We start from the raw sequence: 21,598 nt of genomic DNA, 5'->3' as shown, positions 1-21,598 counted from the left end.
ATAAAAAAATAAGGTTGATGGACTGAAGTTGGAAATCTCAAAACGAACTAATTTTTTTAGTTTAATGAGCTCCATAGACTTTGATTATTATTTTTTCGATAATACATAGCCGTTGAATTATCTTTGCCTACAGTCACATCCTAAGGGCATCTCCAATGGGGGGTGTAAAATTACACCTCCACCTAGGCTCCACGTAGGTACCATTAGGATTTTTTTACAATTGTATAATTGTATAGGCTTTCATAAATATCCACACTCTATCTCTCCGATGGAAGAGTGTAAAAAAAAATAGATTTTAAACTTCGGACGTCACTCCAAGTGGCGTCCCTCTTTAATTTAAAGCTGGGGGCGTCACTTGGGTGGCGTCCAGGGTTAAAAAATAAAACTTCAAACGTGTGTTGAAGTGGCGTCCGAAGTTTTAAGTTAAGCGAGGCGTTATTTTAAGTGACGTCCGGGCTTTTTATTAACTAATAGCGAGAGAGGGAATTCCCCACCCTCTCTATTAGCTAATACACTATTACCTACGGTTTAGCACCCCCATTGGAGAGAATTTTTTTATATTTGGGATGTAAAATTTCCACTCTATACGGTTTACACCCCCATTGGAGATGCCCTAAGTCCCTGTTCTCATATATATTATATATTTATATGTGATGTTAACCTTTTGTCATGCCCAAACATTTATTTAAATCTCACACGTCCATAACTCATTTCACTGTCTAAACCAGAGGGAATGACATTAAAAATCTGCGAAACAAGAGAAAACAATCCTACTGCTATTGATGCTGAACCAAATAAAGAGCTTTTAACCAATATAAAATAGGCATCCCTTGCTCCAACCACTAGCCCACTAGACCAAGGCCAATTGGCTTTCCATTTTCATAGCTAATATGATCTCCATAGACGTTGATTATTATTTTTTCGATAATACATAGCCGTTGAATTATCTTTGCCTAAAGTTACATCCCAAGTCCCTGTTATCATGTTATATGTGATGTTAACCTTTTGTTTCACTGTCTAAAACAGAGGGAATGACATAAAAAATCCGCGATACAAGAGAAAACAAGGGTAACAATCCTACTGCTATTGATGCTGAACCAAATAAAGAGCTTTTCACCAACCAATATAAAATAGGCATCCCTTGCAACAGCCACTAGCCCACTAGAACAAGGCCAATTGGCTTTTCATTTGCATAGCCAATATGATTTTGTTGGTTTGTTAGTGGGTTATTTGGCTGCACATACTACGAAAAGGCAAAAAGATTGAGTGGCACTTGCCTACTACTCAAGCTCCTTGTTCCCCACACGGGCTACAGCACTCGCGTGTCTATCCAAATGTTGGCAAGTCTCAACTTAATTCTTATCAGACGACAGTCTGATATTGGGTAGCAAACTAGCAATTGTTGTCGACGCCATCCATGGCACGTTGCAACTCTTGTAGGTGAGTACTGAGTAGGAGCGTTCAACACCAATTCCTAGTGGTTGGCAATCCTAATTATTGTTTTCCGGTCGATGGCTATCTTCCTTTTGAGATTTCGCAAAAAGATACTTGTTTAGCACTTGCAAGCTCTTGGAGCAGTAGTGTTTATACAATTACAGTTCTTTTTGGTAAAACTCCCCAAAGGCCTCAATCCCATAAGGATATTTTCGCAAAATATGCTGTTAAATGTTCACACACCTACTTAACCGACTTATTAATGATAATCATTGATTTACATAGATATACGTGTTCGTGTGTATTGCAATGCAAATCAACGTTATCCAAATAGTGAATCGCAATAGTAGGTCTAAAAAGTAAGTCCATGTAGCACTACTCCTTCACACACTCAATATGTAATGTTAAGCCTTTTTTATTTAGGAGAGTTCACAACAAGGAGGCTCATGAATTAGGACAATGGGCATTGAAGTATGCTGCTGTTAATCCTCTCCCTATTGGACTCTGGAGGGTGTAAACGCGTTGGCTGTATGAATATATGGTGGGTCATTATCAAAAAAAATAAAATAAAATTTGACCGCAACAAAAAAAAATGTCACATCTATTTGTCTTTTATTTTCAGTCTATTGTTTGAGTCCGGTTTTGCTGTCCTAAAATACTGTGTCCTAGCTGTCCAGACTCAGTGGGTACTGTCGGTTTGCATTGAAATACACACGGACATTTGTATGTAAATCTCGAGACATTATATAAGCGGTTGTGATCTATTTTGGATAGATGGACAGCAAACTTTGGGACAGCATAACTCAGTTCCTATTGTTTGGTGTATAACTTTAACAAGAGCTTTTTACCACGGACAGCAATAGCTCTAACTCTCTAAGAGCCTCGATCTTTCTTTTGCACAAAAATAGATATAAAAACATAAAATGAATAAATAAATAAATACATAAAAGTAACAAAATATCACGTGGTAGGAGATAATATCTAGAAATGGACCATCAAGTATAATTACTACTACTGATAGAATCTCTTCAAGATAACTTACATGTGGGGAGCTCACGTACAACTAAGTGACCAACGCTCTCCAGACCATGCAGATCAAAAATCCAGGGGAAGCAACTAAGACATAGCAAGTTTCAGAGTGCCAAGCCAAATGGTTTCTTACTTTTCATCTACACATTGAGAAGCATCGTTACTCTGCCCAAATATATTCGGAATATCATCCCATTTCTTTGTTTCTCTTGCTTCCCAGTATCCACCTACATAACGATAGCAATCATCCACATTGTCCTTCCTAAACCATTTTGGCTGCCACCCCCTTTCCTGCATCCTTCTTGCCTGTAATTTGCCATAATAAACCAGTTCATTCTATGTCTCTGTACTTACTAAGAACTGTTATGAAATGTGAACTGAGCAACCAACTTCTTAAATTGATTTTGCCTTAATGGTTGGTTGAAGTTTATGGGGACAAGGTAGTAACCTAAACCCTATTCTCGGGTCAACATTGTGACAGGAGTGTCAGGACACATCATGCATGAACTTAAGTACTGGGAGCATAAACATTAACATGTCCATGGATGTACAGTTAATGGGGGACTGAAGTTCTGGTGATTTTTTAACCGGCAAAAGCAGTCCGGATGCACAATTGACGATAAAATCTGGCATCAAAGCAGAGATCAACATTTCTGCGGGAAAGGAAAGCCCGTTTCAAGCCATAAGGATTACTGATTGCCATTAAGGGTCTAACCGTTTGGGAGAATAGATTTTGAAGGAGCTAAAGCCTGGAAAAGATCCCATTTGTGGCCATTGCTTCCAAGTGGGACTCCATTAGGCATTAATTGTACATGAAGGTCACTCGGACTTTCCTTCAGTTGTGTGGGAGTGCTTGAAGGTTCCATTTTGCATCTTTTTCATCTTGTTTGCAGGTTTCCCTAGCTTACAATTTTGTATTCTATTAGTTGTATTCATTTTCTTGCTGGAAGAACAAAACTAACGAAAACAACCCAACACTGAAAGCATACCTGTCTCTGCAACTGTTCAAGTCTTAGTTTTTCTGTGTTTGCTAGCTCATATTCGCCGTTTTCTAGGTACCTCTGATCCGGTCTGAGCCTTGAGTCAGTCGGGGGTAAAGTTTCCAATAGCCCAGGTGTCATTTCATTCAAAGAAATTGCAAAAGGAGTGAGATTGTATCTTGTTTGGACAGCAGTTTTTTCTCTTTCCCACAGAAGCACAGCTTCTGACATGGGATCATATCCTTTGGGTTTCGTACTTGGATCTCCAAGTACATAATACATTGCTTCATCCCATTTCCCCACAAGCATTGCGACCTTAGATCCAGTTCTATTGTCTTGCACGAAGCCCTGAACCTGCATGCAAACAGGTTTTTCAAATCTCACTTATTTTTCTAAAATACTGAATGAGGGAAACTGGTGAAAGTTTCAGCTTTGCACACAAGTGCACAAGTCTTTGAAGGGCAAAGAGAGGAATTTCCTTGGCAAAATAAACTTCATATTATTAGACTGTTAGATGGTTATTTCATTTTCCTCTAATAGTTGAGGAGCTCTATCACCCCTTTCTTTCCATTTCAGTAAAATGCTAGCTCAACCAAAAAATAAGCACACCAATGAAGGAATTAGTATCTCTTTTTCTTCTAAACAGGGCTTTTACATATGGAATCATATGAATTAGAATAATGCCATATCTTTCCATTTAGATGTATTCATCATGTCTATTTAAAGAGTAGCTTTATCAATGTAATTCATCTAATTATCAATGAATATTTCTCCTTATTTAAATTTCTTCATGGTATCAAGAACTTAGGTTCGATCCTAGGATAAATTCTTTTTTTCGACAGGTGGCCGGTACAATGCCGCCCGCCGGACTACTTCCACGTCGTTTTCGCAATTTTTTTTTCCCTTCCTTTCCATCACTTCACATTCTTTGTGCACCACGAAGTCCATGATTCATACTTGTTTTGGTTTCTCGTCAATAAAATCCTGTGTCATGCATCATATCCAAGTGTTTTGTTTTTCAGTTTGAGCCTTTGGCTCTGGATAAGGGACCATCAAGAGCTTTTTTTGGTCCATTTGAGACCCTTAATGATCGTTGATCACTCTTTTCTTCCAGATGGAAATCCAACTGTTTTTGCTCAAGTCTAAACTGTTGGTTTTGAGTTTTTTCACCCATTGAGGTCCATGTCTTTTTAAGGATGCACAAAATTGAGCAATTGGCTCATTCATATTCTACACAATTATTGGGCAGTTTTCGGTTTTCTACAACAACTACTATGCTTTTGGCATCTCGAGTGTATGGATCCAAATTCTAATTGTAGTGGTAATCTCATGCTGCTATTCACCACCATGAGATTAAGGGAGAGTATTGGAATGTAAGATGCAAAGGGTACATGGAATCATATGATATGAATTAGAATAATCTAGATTAGATTAGCATGGCAAGATAATATTCTACTTGATCTAGATTAATATGGTTGGATTTTATCCTTAGGATCTGAGTTAATCTCCTGCCATATCTTTCCATTTCGATGTATTCATCATGTCTATTTAAAAAGTAGCTTTATCAATGTAATTCATCTAATTATCAATGAATATACCTCTTTATTTAAATATATACAGTTAGTTTAAGTGATTAATCCCGAGTTTTATAAAGACTAGCGATAGAGTAAGTTAGATAACGGTTAGTCGGTTAGTACAGTAGAGGTAACATGCAACATAACATTCTAATGGTTTAGGTTGCTAAAATAAAATTTGATAATCATATAATCGATCTAAGTTGTTGCTATATAATAACTGACATTACCTGGTGAGGATTTCGATCAATGATTGATTGTTCCTTAAACTTGAGCTTGCATGAGTAATTTCCACTGCCCTTGATTCGCATAGTGCCGTAATGGTCACAATAGATTTTACCAAGTATAATGTTGTAGATGGAAGTTGTAACCTTGCTCCATTGAAATGTCTCTCCATCTTCAAACTGCAATGTGAGAACTCCTACAGGATCAAGTTGGATCGAACGCCCCCAGAACTTGCCTTTAAGATTTGAATCAGCCCAGAATTTCCAGCCTCTTCCATCACAATGACAAGCAACAATTGTTGGGTGGTGACTTACCTGAACCACACCAACTCATAGTTACACAAGTACACTTACAGCACATGGGAATGATACAACTTCCACTTGGAATCTTCTATACTCAGCAATGACAGTGCCAATCTTGTTAATTACTAGCTTATTATGTGAAAGAGACACAAAAAGTGTGACTTTCACTTTTGACTATGCAGATTTTAAGTGCGAACCTACTACCTAGAAGAACATATTCTCCAAACAAGGCGCCATGTTCATATCGCATGCGTGTTGGGATACTTGGAGTCATGGACACACCATTAGACCTGGTCTGCGTGTTGGGAACTCAAAGTAAGTATCTGGAATTATTTATCGAGTTGGATACATCTTCAATATGGATGAATACAGTTAAAATGATTAGACCAAAGTTTCTTTACGATATGGCAGCTTTTAAATAACATGTTACTTCATTCTCCTTTCTACTCTGTACCCCTATGACCCTATCCTAGTTTTTTAGGAATTATCGTTCTACTGTTTCCATATCAGGTCAGATACAATACTTGTATCTTATCTGGATAATCAGTCTCATATGTTAACCCTAGGTCAATAGGCTAAAAATGTGTGTGCATGAGTCATATCACTTTAGAACCCTCACCTTTTCTGAGAAGAATCGAAGACCTTTATCGGGATAGTCAGCCTCATATGTCTCCCCCAGGAGAGGGTTGAAAGGCTTACACTGCCGACCTTCTGTTGAGGCGTAGCCAGACACGGCAAAAGCTGCAATATTCAGAATGCGCATCAAGCTATTCCCCTGCACCAGATAGAACACTATGTTTTCAGCCACAGATTCAAACAACAATTCATCAGCTCACTTCATGAAATTCAAGAACCAGAAGAAAGTATATTGTATCTGCTCAAAACAGAAAACTAGATTAACTTTAGAGCTACACTTGGGCCTGTCTCCAAATTTGAGCTATATAATTATTAATTGTCCGCATAAGACCACATGACTATGACACAACAACAATGAGAAAGGGTCTAAGCTGGGTATTACAATGCCACACTTGATGCTTTACAGTCTTGCGCAATTCAAATGCTACCCATATAAAGCATATGCAAAAGCCATAAACACTAACTAAATAATAGTTGGAAAAACAATATTTGATGAACTTAGGATTCTTTCAGAAAAGTGAATAAAAACCAAGCAAATCAATATGTGGCACAACCTAACAATGGAAAGTATAATGATTGCAATGAATAGTATTAGATTTTGCAAGGCACATACTTGAAACATGGCAATATTTGGACACTTGTGTGGAGATTCCGACACGGCAAGGTCTAAAAATTCAGATTCGGGGACACAGCTAATATTTAAATTTAATTTTCTTCTTTTCATTAGATTTTTTTTTTTTCAATTCTAAAACATTGGAACCTGAAAAGCATAGTGTTAACTGTTAAGTGCTCAAGGCACATACTTGAAACATGGATGCAGTATTGCACTTTTATTGTTTAATGTTAATATTAGAAATCATAGTCAGAAACTTAGCCGTGGCCATGCATCACACGACAAGGCCATTGGGCATGGAAACAATTATAGCTAGTTAGAAGTTTAAACACCCATGCCAAAAAGGCCCCGTCTACATTATTTATTTCAAGACTGGCCTATTTAATACTAACCACCAATTATTAATTTGTTCGTCAACAACTTAACTAGGTGGGTTAGGTATCTATTGTGCCTCTGGTGTCTTTGCATTTGCTTTTGTGGCCTCCCATTTTCAAACTTTTGAATTTCAGAACTACATTCTTAGGAGTTGTGGTCCAGTGCCCTATGGGTGAAATCCTTGATGATGCTACCAGTGCATTGCGTCTCTGTATTCCCAATTCTGACCTTGATTCTCTGGCTGTGAATGCTACCATCCCCTCAAACCCACAAAAAGTTTTGGAGTACACTATCTACGGTAAGATTGTTGCTGGTCTCGAGAGGGAGTTTGAGTTATTTGCTCGTCAAAAAACAGTCATTGGATACTTGCAATCAAAACATGCACAAGATTTTCTACTTGCTATTCCGATGGAGGGACTTGAACATCATATGTCGCCGGTAGAGTATCGTGCTATTCTCTAGTATCGTCTCATGATCCATTTGTACTCTGATGGTGGTTTTGCCTTGTATACAAAAATAGTAGATTGGATGCTTTCAGGTACCATGCAGTACATTGCAGACCTTTTTCAGGTTTCAAATACCGACATGGTCATATCATGTCAAAGACATTTTATGTGATGCATTTTGGAGGGTTGGGGTACAAGTGAAGGAGGTTCCCGTTAATTTTCTCACTGGTCCAAATGAGAGCAAATCGACACTTCGGCCTGCGGATGTCTTAATCTACAGTTGGTATGAGGGAAAACATGCATGTGTTGATGTAACTGGAGCCTCTTCGTTGGTAGGGCTTAGGAATGGAGACTTTGAGGTGGGAGACACAACTAATAGAGCAGCGGAAGTAAAGATTGAGAAACATAAGGAAGCTTGTAAGGCTAATCAACATTGTTTTATTCCGTTCAGTTTCGACACGGTTTCTTGGCATAATAACGGTTGATTGAGCTCTTTAAGAGATTGCATAAAGTTATGGACAGTAATGTAATGATAGCTGTTTCAAATGAGTTTGTATTTAAGAGTATGGGTGCAATTCAGAAAAGACTTGCGGTGCAGCTTGTTGCACGCTTGTCTTAATTATTTGTAAAACTTGTAAAACTGTTTTTTTTTTCAACACTCCGATCACAAATCATCGAACTAGAAATCTGAGTTGGTGTCGACCAGACACGATTCAGGACATGGCGGATATTTAGGTGTACCAATGCATCACAGGTATTGCATTATAATGACTAGAAATGTCAATCTTTAACGTTATGAGCATCCAACTTAAAAACAATTGGTGTTAAGTGGAGAGGGCCAAGAAAATTATACTATACAACAAAGCTTCACACATCCGATGTGGGACTATAACAAACATCTCAGCACGCCCCCTAATGTGTGGCATTAGATGAACCTAACAAGTAGACAACACACTTGGGTGACGTGGAGTAAACATGTCCTTTGGGCCAAACACAATAGACTGCTTTGATACCATCTTAAGCATTATGAGCATCCAAGTTAAAACCAATTGATGATAAGTAGAGCTTCATAAATCCCATGTGGACTATAACCAATATCTCAACAGACAGTAATGATCACCTTAGAGCATCACTAATGGGTTGCATAAATTTACACAGCCACATAAGCTCTACATAGGAACCACGTGTTTTAAAAGAGATTTACACAATGGGTCTAATGGGTTAAAAAAAACACATCCAAGAGCGAACCAATAGAATCTGCTTTTGCAAAATGTGCAAAAACAAGTGGTATCGGCTTCCCATCGGTTTAAAATAATGAGAATGCAAAACTTGTGAGTCCCATTTTTTGAAGTAGTGGGTATTTAGAAGTTATGGAGTTTAAAAATGAAAGTTATGTTCATTTTTAAACAATCATATAAACACTTAAAAATGCCAAGTTAAGTCATTTTACACATTCCCATTGGTAGAGGTTTCTTTAGAGAGAATTGTGTAAACTTGCCCTCAAAGCGTTTTAAACATACCCATTGGTGATGCTCTTAGGTTGCAGAAATTGGCCTCTTAGAGGTCTGAAACCAGAAGGACCCCAACCCTCACAAATTTCACTGTAAAATACAATTTCTACAACAATCTTCATATAGGTTAAAATCTTCCCAAGGTTAGTGTTGTGCATGTCTTAGATGATGGATATATGACTGCGTTCATTGGTTACTGGGTAAAACTGGTACCTTATGTCATTTTCTATCAGACACCCTCCTCTAGATTTAGGCATGCTTCCATAGGGTCTTGAACGATCCTAGTACAAGGTGCAATGATTGGCATGGATCCAAAGGAAGCAGATAGCCAGTCTAATCATACATCAGTGACAAAAACTTTTTTCTTCATCAGTAAGAGATGAGATACTGATATAATTCGAAGATTACATTAACACCTAGGATTAGCCAACTAATTCTAGGACCAGGACTCGATAACCGAAGATCCACATACACCCATGACTCGAGCAACGTCATCAAACAAATACCCAAAAAGCAAATCACGAAAAGCTAGAAAAACAAAAAGAAAACCAAAGAGAAGTCCAAAGACTTCCACCAAGCCAGCACCGTCATCTTCCATGGAATTGCCCCAACCCCACAAATACCTCGTTCTCCCTGTCCAATCCTCTTTCAGCTTCATCCAGTAGTAGAATCCCCTTCACTGTCCTCCTCCCCACATTCTTCGCATCATTCGAAGTCCAACGTCGTCCTCTTCCTCACCCTCTGTGTCGTGAAAAGTGCCATTATCAGTGGTTAAGAAGTTGCCTTTCTCCATCACCTCCCTTCTTTTTTTTCTCATCTCCTAATCAGCCAGACACAAATTGTGGTTCTAGCTGCTCTTCCCAGTCTTGCTGAAGCATTCAATTCTGCTTGTAGTTCATTGTCTTGAGTGCAGTCGTAAGACTTGGCTTTAGACAATTGAAGAGTGTTGTCCCCTTCCTTTCTCTTTTTTATTTTTATACAGAAACTCTCTTTCCCATTCCCTATATGCCCCCACAGCATTCTAGACTTGACTCTTAAGCCACCTACCCTCCTCCCTCTTTAATCTTCTCGGTAAAGTGAAGATTCTCATTCATATAAAAAGTTTGGTTAAAGTAACCTACAAGTACAGGAAACACAAAAAGGAAAAAGGAAAAGGAAAAAAAAAACATCCCGAAAGACTCCAACCCTAACAAGCACCTACATCAAGAATCCATGCACATAATATCTCTCCATCTCGCAACAAAAGACTAAAAATAAATGCTTCTCAAATTCACAAAAACTTTTCTCCACTATTGAAGGCTTTTTATGGTTAGAATGGCCATATGGAGATCCATAGCTCTAACCTCAAATTGTCGTCTCTATGCCATTGAGTAACATGATGCACCACCATACTAGAACAAGCCCAAACCCAGCTACCTCATTAAAATATGAACAAATCTGCCACGAGAAAGGACAACACAACAGTAAACGATTAGACGACTCTACAACTTTAGCACACAAAAGAAATAATATTAGGTTTGACCCCTAAAGTTTCTTTTCCTACGATTGCTTCCTTATCTTCATCCTTCAGCCTATCATTGTCATAATACAACCATGGCCCTACTAGAACAAGCCCAAACCCAGCTACCTCATTAAAATATGAACAAATCTGCCACGAGAAAGGACAACACAACAGTAAACGATTAGACGACTCTACAACTTTAGCACACAAAAGAAATGATATTAGGTTTGACCCCTAAAGTTTCTTTTCCTATGATTGCTTCCTTATCTTCAACCTTCAGCCTATCATTGTCATAATACAACCATGGCCCCCTTCAGCCTTCTTTCTCCATCCTTCCCTATATCCCCATTCTTTGCTTCGTCAAGGATCTCTTCCAAATGCTCTATCTTTGTTCTGTACTCCTGTTCTCTTCATGAATGTTAACAGATGTACCTAGGCCCTTTTATTGTTTGTTTTGTGGTACTAAGACTCTTCTATTCCATTGGACCTTGTTCTGACCTTGAGGTAAAGACCCTTCTTCCTGTATTAGGCAAGCTTGACCCAGATTAAGTCCTAGTTAGAGGCTTCATAGAGTCCAAAGGATTTGGGCTATTAAATTGTTGATCTGCCTAAACTAACACTTGGTGAGTAAAAAATGTTGATGTTAAGCCTCTTTAAATTGCAATGAAGGCCTTGGACACCACTTTCTATATACCAAGTTTTTACCTCAAAATCTAGCCACAGTTTCTGATGGGCATCAGCTACAGTGAATTTCATCAGTCAATTGCGTATACAAACTCGAGACGAGTCTTTTCAAGCTAGGGAGAATGATGTACAACATGAGTTCGTTTCTTTCAAGGTTCGGTGGTCAAGCCCATAGGCCGTGAGCCACTAGTTTCGTTGTTGCTTTATTGTTATTAGTATAAATAAGGGGTTATGGTTAGGGTTTATGGGAGTTGTTTTAGTTGTGAGATTCAATAAAAGAGTCGTCTTTTAGGTTTCTTTGTTTTGTTCAATTCAAGAGTAGATTTAATAAACTGAAGCTTCCGTCAATTTAAATCTCTGGGCTATTAAATCGTTAGGTACTCGCCGAGTAATCGGTGAGTACTCGCTACTCGCTGCTTAGCCGACCCGACTAACAATTTAAATCCCGATCACAATCAGGCTCAAAAACTCCCCGAGTATTCGGCCGATTAGTCGAGTAATTGTGTTCACTATTTCAACTATTTCAATGTTAAACATTGGACTCGACATTTTGCCGATTCGACCAACTCTCGATTCTGTAAAGTTCTACACTTTAATCATATTTATTTTAGTTGATTGAGTGTTTTAATTGTTTAGTGATTGATTGGGTTCTTAATTGGTTTCATTATGTTGGTATTTAAAAGTTAAATATATTTAATAATTATTTGTAAAGAAATATAGTGTTATGACAAATTGCCCGATTAATCCCGATTAATCCCCGACCAATTACACCTACTCGCTACTCGCTTTCCAAACGAGTAGCGATTTGACTGCACAGTTAAATCTACGTCGTTTGGTATCGGAGCAGTTGATTTTTGAGAGGTTGTGCAGAAAATACTGTTCACTAGGGGTATTGTTCATCAATGTACTGTTTACAGATCACTGTTCACCGAATATTGTTACCATACTGTTCATCCGGTTACTATTCACTGCAATTTATTCGTTTGAAAAAAAAAAATCAAATTTTTATTGTTATTATGGTGAATCACAAAGCAACTCGAAGTCATCCTCCATCCATGGATACTCGCATGTCTCGTTTAGAAGAAAACATGAAAAACATGACACAGATATTCCAAAACCTGATCGAAGTAAGGTTTCCAGTCCAAAGAGAGGTGCAACAACTACCTCCACCACCACAAAATAATGGTTCAGTGGCTAGTATTGATGATGCGTCTCAGGTTGACAGTTCAATCCCTCTTCTGACTGCTACAGATCCAGAAAACGATTTAGAGAACAGAGTTGGTAGAAAAGATAACACCAACAGGGATCCTCCCCTCAATGGGGAACGTGAGGGTGTACCCCTCCATGATGGCGCCGCTCGGCTGCCGGCAAGTGTTGAAGCTCCCTTATTTGGCGCTCCACCAATCTTTGATAAGTATGAAAATGAGTCTAGTTTTGTTGAGTATGCTGATCCGGTTTGGGAGGGTTTTGATATTCAGTATACAAAGCTCTTTAATTCTGTGCATCTAAAGTTACAATTGGAGGTATGCATATTTTTTGTTTTGAGATGTGGTAGTATTCTCATAGAGCAGAGAAATCATGTTGGTGGCTTTACATCTTTCTTCTTGCATCGCTTTGCATATGGTGATTTTGCAAACTTGCAGATATTATAGTGCATTCTTCTTCTTGTGAGTAATTATTTGGGCAAAATTCAAGGTCGAATTCGTTTGAACAGCGGGAGAGTGATGGGCATCAACTACAGTGAATTTCATCAGTCAATTGCATATACAAACTCGAGAAGAGTCTTTTCAAACTGGGGAGAATGATGTATAACATAAGTTCGTTTCTTTCAAAGTTCGGTGGTCAAGCCCATGGGTCGTGAGCCCACTAGTTTAGTTGCTGCTTTATTATTATTAGTATAAATAAGGGTTTATAGTTAAGGTATGAGGGAGTTGTTTTAGTTGTGAGATTCAATAAAAGAGTCGTCTTTTAGGTTTCTTTGTTTTGTTTAATTCAAGAGTAGATTTAATAAACTGAAGCTTTCCGCTAGTTTAAATCTACAACAGTTTCTCTCATGTCTTTTTTCTAATTTTTTGTTGTCAGGAGTAGATCACTCAACAGCAACACTTTCCAACATATTTTGAAGGTTTAAAACAACATTTATTTATTTATTTTAGTCATAAAATTATGTATCAAACTACCATCATCACAAATGTATGACCTTACATGGATGTGAACAATCTTTAACCAGAAACTTGTTATGTAGTCCTTGAAAGTTAAGATCCTACATAAAACTGGGGAGACTTGCCCTTATGCCCAGCTTCTAGTTGCAAGATCTTGAAAACAGTGTTACAAATTTTGAACTTACATACGAGGATCCCATCCCTGCATCAATATATTTGTTTCTGTTGAGATTTATTGCCCCACATCGGTGGTGTAAAACCTAGCTAATTAATTTTTAGGATCATGGCGCAGCTCCACACATTGCCACTTGGTATAAGTTGGATGCTCCAACAAGTCCAAAGTTTAAGATGGTACAAGAGCATTGGACCCTTTGCCACCCATGTGTGCTCCACCTCACCCACCAAAATCAAAGTCCACATGTTAGGCTCAAGTCACACGCCACACGTAAAAGGGTAATCTAAAATCAAACTAGACGGCATGGTGCATCTGATTGAAAAGTTGTCAGCACAAGGTAACAGGAAAGGTACACAAGTTTGTTGCAACATTGTCCATAAAGACTGAACAGAACACCAACTGCGAAAAACAATAAGCATTCTACACATTTTAAGCTAAGTTACACAGGCACGGATACGAAGTGTCCGACACTGCAAAATACCAAAAATTAAAGTATATCACATTATCACATACAATATGTGCGTGTATCATGTTCGACACAGATACGTGGACACAGTTTTCTATTAAAATATGGTGTGTCCATCAGTCCATGTAACAAATAGATTTAAAGAAAACGATATACCACAAATAAAAGCATAAGTGAGGATCTAACCTGCTTGCCCCATTCCAGTGCTCGATCAACCAAGTACGAATACTCCAAATCCTCAAAACACTTTTGCAATGAAGAGAGTGGCTCATTAAAGTAAACAGGAAGACAAACTCCAGAAAGATCCTTCCCAATATTGTCCTTTATTATTGACCATAGGCCAACAGGCTTCTCCTTTTCCTTTGGTTCAGGTAATCTGTCTCTTCTTTTGACATGTGGATACTCAATGGTCTTGATCTCCATGTCAAAATGGCATACATGATTTGAACAGAAAGAATCTGTGTCACAAGTTAAAGCATCACAGTCATTTCCTGTAGTCTCCCTACTACGGTAGGACGCACTTCTTAGAGACTCTGATGACAAAAAATCTGTTGTATCAAAAAAGATTCCATCATCCTCATCGGATTCAATGCCCACTCCTTGACTTTCATTATCTGCATCAGAATCACTTGCACTGCCCTCTGACATAATTGAATAGAAATCTGAGGCATTAAAAGAAAACAACTATTGAGAGGAATACTAAGATGAATTAACACCAAAGGAAGACCTTGCTCTTATTATTAAGCAAGAACATTCTTGGTAGGAATCATGATAGAATTTCCACGGAAATTTCAGATGCATAAGACACGATCTTGATGTAGTTAATATTGAAAAGGATACTTCAGATAGAAATACAATAAAATTACAATTTAAAAAATAAAAATAAATAAACAAATAAGTAAGAGGATTAAGTAAAAAGGTCATGTGGCAGTTCAATCCAAAATCCACTGCCAATCAAAATATTATGCATTTTGTTTTGTTTATCAATAGAAATCTAATCACAAATAACATTTTATTTTAATCTTAATGCCTAGAGAGCCCAGCTATGCTGCTGACATAATTTACATTGAACACTGCAATATTTTAGGTTCATCAAAAGCTTCAAGAAATTTAAAACAAACTGAGCGTAGATCAGTGAATGTCAGACAGCAACAGTTCTATCAAGGCATCAAATCATGAACTCAATTGGTATCCAACTTACCATAACAATTTTGGATACTAGAATAAGCTGATGAAGGTAATTATTACTTACCACTGAATCTTCCATTTGCTTGTCCACAATATGACATGCGCCCCTTGGTTTCATCCACTACAGTAGTTTCGAGCTCTACTTTCTCAGTCTACAAAACAAAATAATCCCAACCTCAATGATGAATCTCTATTTCCTTCTCGGATGGAATAACAATAAAAAAAGGATTCCCAGGGCCAGTAAAGTTAACTTAAGCTGGAAAAATTAATTTACTCTTGATCCATAACCAACCTAAACAGGCATGAAAGTAAGCAATTAACTTGTTAATATAGGTATAGAAATTCTTTATCTACGCACAGATACATCAGCCTCATAGTTATATTTGTTGCTTAGTAGTCAGTCAATATGAAGAAAACAAATTTGGCCCGTCTTATCTAGCTCCCTGGGCCTCCCAGGCATTAGTCCGGAAGAGATGTGTATCATCTTCCCTATCTTTGCCCAGTTTCAGTATTCTATTGGCTCAACATCGTAGCATTTTTGAAGCATTGAATAACAACTTTATCATCCACCCACCCACGATCAAAGGCTAAATGGTTGGTGGAGCACAGCCCTGAGGCGTTCACTGGTCCTTGTGGAAGAAAGGGGGTATTCAAAAGATCATTCTTGATGTCAAAGAAGTTCTCATTTAATGGGACGCTGGGATTCCACAATTAGGAGGCACAAATTTCAACATTGTTTGCACTTTGGACTCTATTGCAGGTTGCTGTCTCTTTTGTACGATGGGTACTATCTCAAGTACTCAGGGTACTCTTCATCTCCACTACATTTGTGATAGTTCCGACTCCAACCAAAATTCACAGCTTGAAAATTTTTTGGGAACTCAACGACAAAATTCCACAAAACATATTATAAAACTTCACAGAGACCATTTGCAAACATTGTTTTAAATCAAGAAGATCTGAGGAACCACTCTGATATATTAAGGCGCCATAGGAAACCTTTTCAAGACATTTTTTTTTTTCATTATCATTTTGTTTTATTAAATGGCCATGTCGGCCCAAGGAATAAAAGCCCAACTAGATAATTTGTGGGGTTTGTTAGGGTTAAGGAGGAAAGGTTGTTATAAGTAGGACAGTAGCCTCCTTATTGAGTAGTTCATGTATTTATTGAGAAGACAGTATTGTTACTCAGTGTACTCTTCACCTCCACTACAGTTGTGATAGTTCCACTCCCACCAAAACTCACGGCATGAAAATTTCTGGGAACTCAACAACAACAAAATTCCACAATATATATATTATAAAACTTTGCAGAGACCCTTCGCGAACATTGTTTTTAGTCAAGAAGATCTGAGGAACCACTCTGAAGTATTAAGCGTCATAGGTGTCCTTTTCGCAGCATTTTTTATTTTTATTGTCATTTTGTTTTATCAAATGACCATCTCGGCCCAAGGAATAAAAGCCCAACTAGATAATTTTTAGGGTCTGTAGTGGTTAAGGAGGCAAAGTTGTTATAAATAGGATATTAACCTCCTTATTGAGCAGTTCATGTATTTATTGAGAAGACTGTTCTATTACTGAATTAACATTTTTTTCATTGATGAATTGAGTGTTAAATTTTTTTTTTGTTATTCCACTGCATATATATTCACTTGATAGAAGAGTCCAGAACAATAGTAAAGTTCCAGTGAATTATATGAGTGAATAAACAGGCAGCTCCATGTAGGTCCAACTGTTCCGTTAGGTTCTTAACTATCACCATACTGGTACAATTGGCTATGAGCCTATGACACAGACAAAACCAAATCACTACCTAATAGCCAAGAGGGACAATTTCTCAACAGTCACCAAACAGACACAATAGCTTACCACATACACAAAGTCAAATTACTATTCTAAAGATGAAATGTAGATAGGCGTGGTAAATGGCTGAGAATCACTTATGTCCAGCTAAGCTACATTTCTAACCAACCAGCCGTAGAATCAACTTTCTTTCTTTTTTCAAAAAGCATGTTTCATTTAACCAATTTGGTCAATTGTCCATTTTGGTCCAGGTTCCCGCTGCCCCCTTAAATTAGGCAAGCACACGCTATCCAAATCAAATAAATCATTCAGGCCTAGAAAAATGCTCTAGCCAGTAACCACAGTTCTAAGAAACCAACAAATACTGCACTAAACTGAGACAGTAGCAGCTTATATGCATTATGTATATCTATCCAAAAAAAAATGCATTGTGTATACTCAGAAAAGGGCATTAACAGTCAAACAAATAGAGAACAGAAAGAAACAAATAGAGAACAGAAAGAAAACGATTTGGCAGTTTGCAAAGGAATTTTTCCCACAACCTTAAGAATGTATAGAAAAAGAAAACGACGAATTTAGGCAATGAATTGAAAAGTATAGAGAAATGATTACCATATACAAGGACTAACATACAGACAAATGCTAAGTTAAAACTGAGACAGTGGAGCTATGTTGCGCGGATACTTCAAAATGGAAGCCATACCCATGGTGGACACTCCGTATGTTAACTGAAAATACCGTGTCTCCGGAGTGTCCCTTCTGTGTCTCAGCCATAACCGTGCAACACAGCAGTGGAGGGTTCAAAAGAGAAGTGCATGAAGAACCAGTATGAGTCATTCCTAATTTTGTGGCCGCTTGATATCTGTTTTAAATGTTTTCATTGGTTTGATCCTTGAGGTTTAGCATACAGGAAATTATGAGCAAAATGAGTAAATACCTCTAACTGCCTCAATGTCTCAAGCAGGGTAACATGTTTACGTTGGAGAGCTGTCAGTTGATTTTGCATCTCTGAGAATTCCAAGAGCATAAGGGATTCACAGTCTTGAATGACTGCTTCATTTAAGCCTTCCTGGAGTAATCGGGACCGAAGCTTCTCAGTTGAAACAGTAACGTCTTCGGACGATAAAAAGTCACTGCTTGTCAAGACACGAGGGAAAAGATCTTTGGATGCAAGCAACGCCTCGACCCATGCAGCCCTGTCCTCTCTAGATATACATCGCAAGTGAAGAGTCTTAGTGCCTGTAAATATGGAAAGCCTCTTATCATCTGACTTGCTTGCACGAATCGAAGAAACCTGTCAGTTATATTATCAAAAGCATATTCACTTTTGAGGATAGATGAACAAATAAAAGTAATGCTTGCCACAGCTACGTCTTTTTTATCCGTTTTAGTTATATGCAGTTCATTAAATAGAAACATGATTATGTTTACCAGAGGTATAACTGCAAAAGTCTAAACAGAAACTAATACAAGTTAAAGTATTGGTTCTTCACTGACTTGATGGAGATAAGTCTCAGACAAAGAAACCAATATGAAGGACATCAACCAAAATTATAAAGGCAGCAATATCCCCCACCAAGCTTTTGACTTCACGTGTGTGCAAGTGGAAATCTAACTGTGAATCTATTCTTGACTTATAAGTTGGAAAGTGTCCCTTCGCTTTTGGGATTTGGGCACTATTCTTTCCATCTTTCAATGGTAGTTGGCAGCCACCATCTAATATTATGGACGCCTTGGGGAAGAGTATCATTGCTAGTCCACTCTATAACAAAGCCAAATGGTTAGCAGATCACCTTCCAAATGCTATTGTGTGGACAATTTGGAAAGAAAGAAACATGAGGATATTTGAACAAGAGAAGGATATGCATAACCTAGTAGGGGAGATCAAGGAGCTTCTATTTGATTGAGCATGTGCTACATCATTGTTTACAGGTGTAAGCTTTATAGATTTCTTGTGCAATTGGGATTGTATAGTGAGATTAGCGAACTCTTGTAAAGGGTATTGGGGGGGAGTAAAATGGTCGAGTACCTCCTTGCGACTTGGACCAAAAACACTGTAATCGTTCCCATCATTACTGTAAATACAAAGTAATTTTTACCGATCAAAAAAATAGACTTACTCTGGATTTTTAGAAAAAATGACTAAAAAGGGTATCAAACTTTACACCTTTTGACAATATGGGGACCAAACTTTTTTTCTTGACAGTTTGGGGACCAAACTGTTTGATTTTTGCAATGTAGGAACTTTTGTCAAATTTCTCTAACACCGTTTATAATTTGTATTAATTTCATTTTATAAATTAATACAAATGAAAATTAATTTGTAATGTTGAAAAAAAATTAATATAAATTAATTTGTAATGTTGAAAAAAATTAATATAAATTTTCTAATTTGCAATGTTGAAAAATAAAATACAAATTAATACAAATTAGAAACGGTGTTAGAGAAATTTAACGGAAGTTCCTACATTGCAAAAATCAAATAGTTTGGTCCCCAAACTGTCAGGAAAAAAAGTTTGGTCTCCATATTGTCAAAAGGTGTAAAGTTTGATACCCTTTTTAGTTATTTTTCATGGTTTTTAAGGGTGACACATGAAGTTTCAGTGCAATAATGTTATAAGCACATGGATCAACAGAGAGGAGCAGAAAAACAGCATCACATTTATTCCCAAATAAACTAAGTGTTCAAGTGCACAAGTTGCCATGGAGCATGGGGAAAATTGTATAATATCAATGTAAATGTCAGAGACCCTCTGCCAGCTTGTCACTATTCTAGTTAGGTTGATACACAAAAGAGACTAGAGAGACCGCATTAGGGGCTTAGGGCCAGTGTAGGGCGACTACTAATGACAATGGTCTTCTCACAGAATGTATTCAATTCATCTATTCGTGGAAACTCTTACCACAAGATGTGAAGTTCGAGTTTCCAGCAGAATGGTCCCGTAGGAATTTTACTTCACAATATTCATTGGACTTGATGTTAATGTTTTCAGTAGCAGATGAGAAGATCATCCTTGCGAAAACTAGCCTTAACTCAACTTTATGTCAACAACATGTGTTTTTCATGTTTGTCACTGAATCAAATTATCGTCACAAGAAACTTTGACACAAAAAGTTGGATCAAGCATATAAGGTAGTGTCTTAGAGGATAACAAGCAGCATGCATCTTTCTTCAACACAATAAATCCATTTACTGTACAAGAATCATCTATCTCAAACTTTCAACCATTTTCAAGTTGAGTAATTTTGGAAACTAATTTAAAGGTCTGCCATACATTCTTTTCTTATTCTACATTGATTAACTGGTATTTCGTGACAGACACAGATTAGGCATAAAAGTATATGCATTCAAATCAAATACTCTACCAAAAAAGAAAAACAATAAGAAAACAAACCTTCAAATGTATCTCCCCAAATGGTTTCCACCGCTTAGCAAAACCCGGCCCCCAACTAGCCTTCCTAATGTACCTCAAAGACTCATCCCCAATCACCATAGCATTCTTCTCCCAACTAGCAGGACTCATCGAAATCTTATCAGGTCCATGAATCTTATAATAAGAAAGAACACCGTCTTCCAACACAAACCATCTAGATCTCCAACCTTTACCATAATTTACCCACTTATATAAAATCCCTTGTACACTACTTGCACTCACTACATTATTACTATTATTACTATTATTATTATTATTATTATGACAACAACCCGTTTTCGATATTGAATCTCTTCTCTCATTTGCCAACTCATCCAAATCTTGATTATTATTACTATTATTATTATTTACAACAGAAGAAGGTTCGGAATCAATTGACGAAACTTGATTAGAAAATGTCTTGTTATTATCGTACCCCAATGGAGCAGCACCATGTTGTTGTTGATTGGTTCGGTGATCTCGATCAACTGAAACTGGAGCAATGCAGCACAATGGATTCATTTTCTCATTAACAAATAATAATAAATCAGACCCACACTCAAAAACACAATTTTTTTTTAAGTACTACGGACATAGTGATTGATTTCGGTGATCTCATTTCTCTGATTTATCGGTATCCGCCGATATATATATAATATACGAAGAGTGTGAGAGTGAGGATGGGCAGTGGGGAGCAATTTACAGTGGTGCTACAGAAAACAGATTTATTATTATTATTATTAAATTGGGTCGCTGATAGATCTTTTAAATGGTGGTCCTAGGTTCGTAGAGTGGGGAAGGGGAGGTGTGTAGACTGTAACACTGTAGTGCCGCAGTAGACATGAGTTGGATGCTGTGGGTTACTTGGTTAACGAGGAAAGTAGGGTGCTGTGTGTGTGACGACAAAAATGAACTTCAATTGGGGCATAAGTGTAAATAAGTTTAGAATTAAGGCTGATAAGTGTGATTTTATTAGAGTACTAGCAATGGTACTGGATAAACCCAAATCCGACCCATATCCAAATTCATTTTTATCCGAATCAACCATATCCGACCCGAATATTTGAACTATTTTAACAAG

General features: G+C 37.5%; 1 protein-coding gene across 1 annotated transcript; it reads right to left on the bottom strand.

Annotated features, from left to right (window-relative positions):
* Positions 1-2,341: 2,341 nt before the first annotated feature.
* ORP1D (OSBP(oxysterol binding protein)-related protein 1D) lies at positions 2,342-21,380 on the bottom strand. The gene is made up of 8 exons (XM_086565901.1): positions 20,500-21,380; positions 18,042-18,398; positions 15,366-15,453; positions 14,300-14,775; positions 6,164-6,319; positions 5,248-5,556; positions 3,453-3,797; positions 2,342-2,769 (listed from the first exon to the last, which is right to left on the bottom strand). Exons 1-8 carry the CDS (start codon positions 21,037-21,039, stop codon positions 2,593-2,595), a joined length of 2,448 nt encoding a protein of 815 aa, XP_086422027.1. The 5' UTR covers positions 21,040-21,380; the 3' UTR covers positions 2,342-2,592.
* Between the last annotated feature and the right edge of the window lie 218 nt (positions 21,381-21,598).

This window comes from Coptis chinensis, chromosome 6 (assembly GCF_015680905.1).
Source record: "Coptis chinensis isolate HL-2020 chromosome 6, ASM1568090v1, whole genome shotgun sequence".
In the NCBI taxonomy this organism is placed as follows: Eukaryota; Viridiplantae; Streptophyta; class Magnoliopsida; order Ranunculales; family Ranunculaceae; genus Coptis; species Coptis chinensis.
This window is presented reverse-complemented; position numbering and strand designations above follow the sequence as displayed.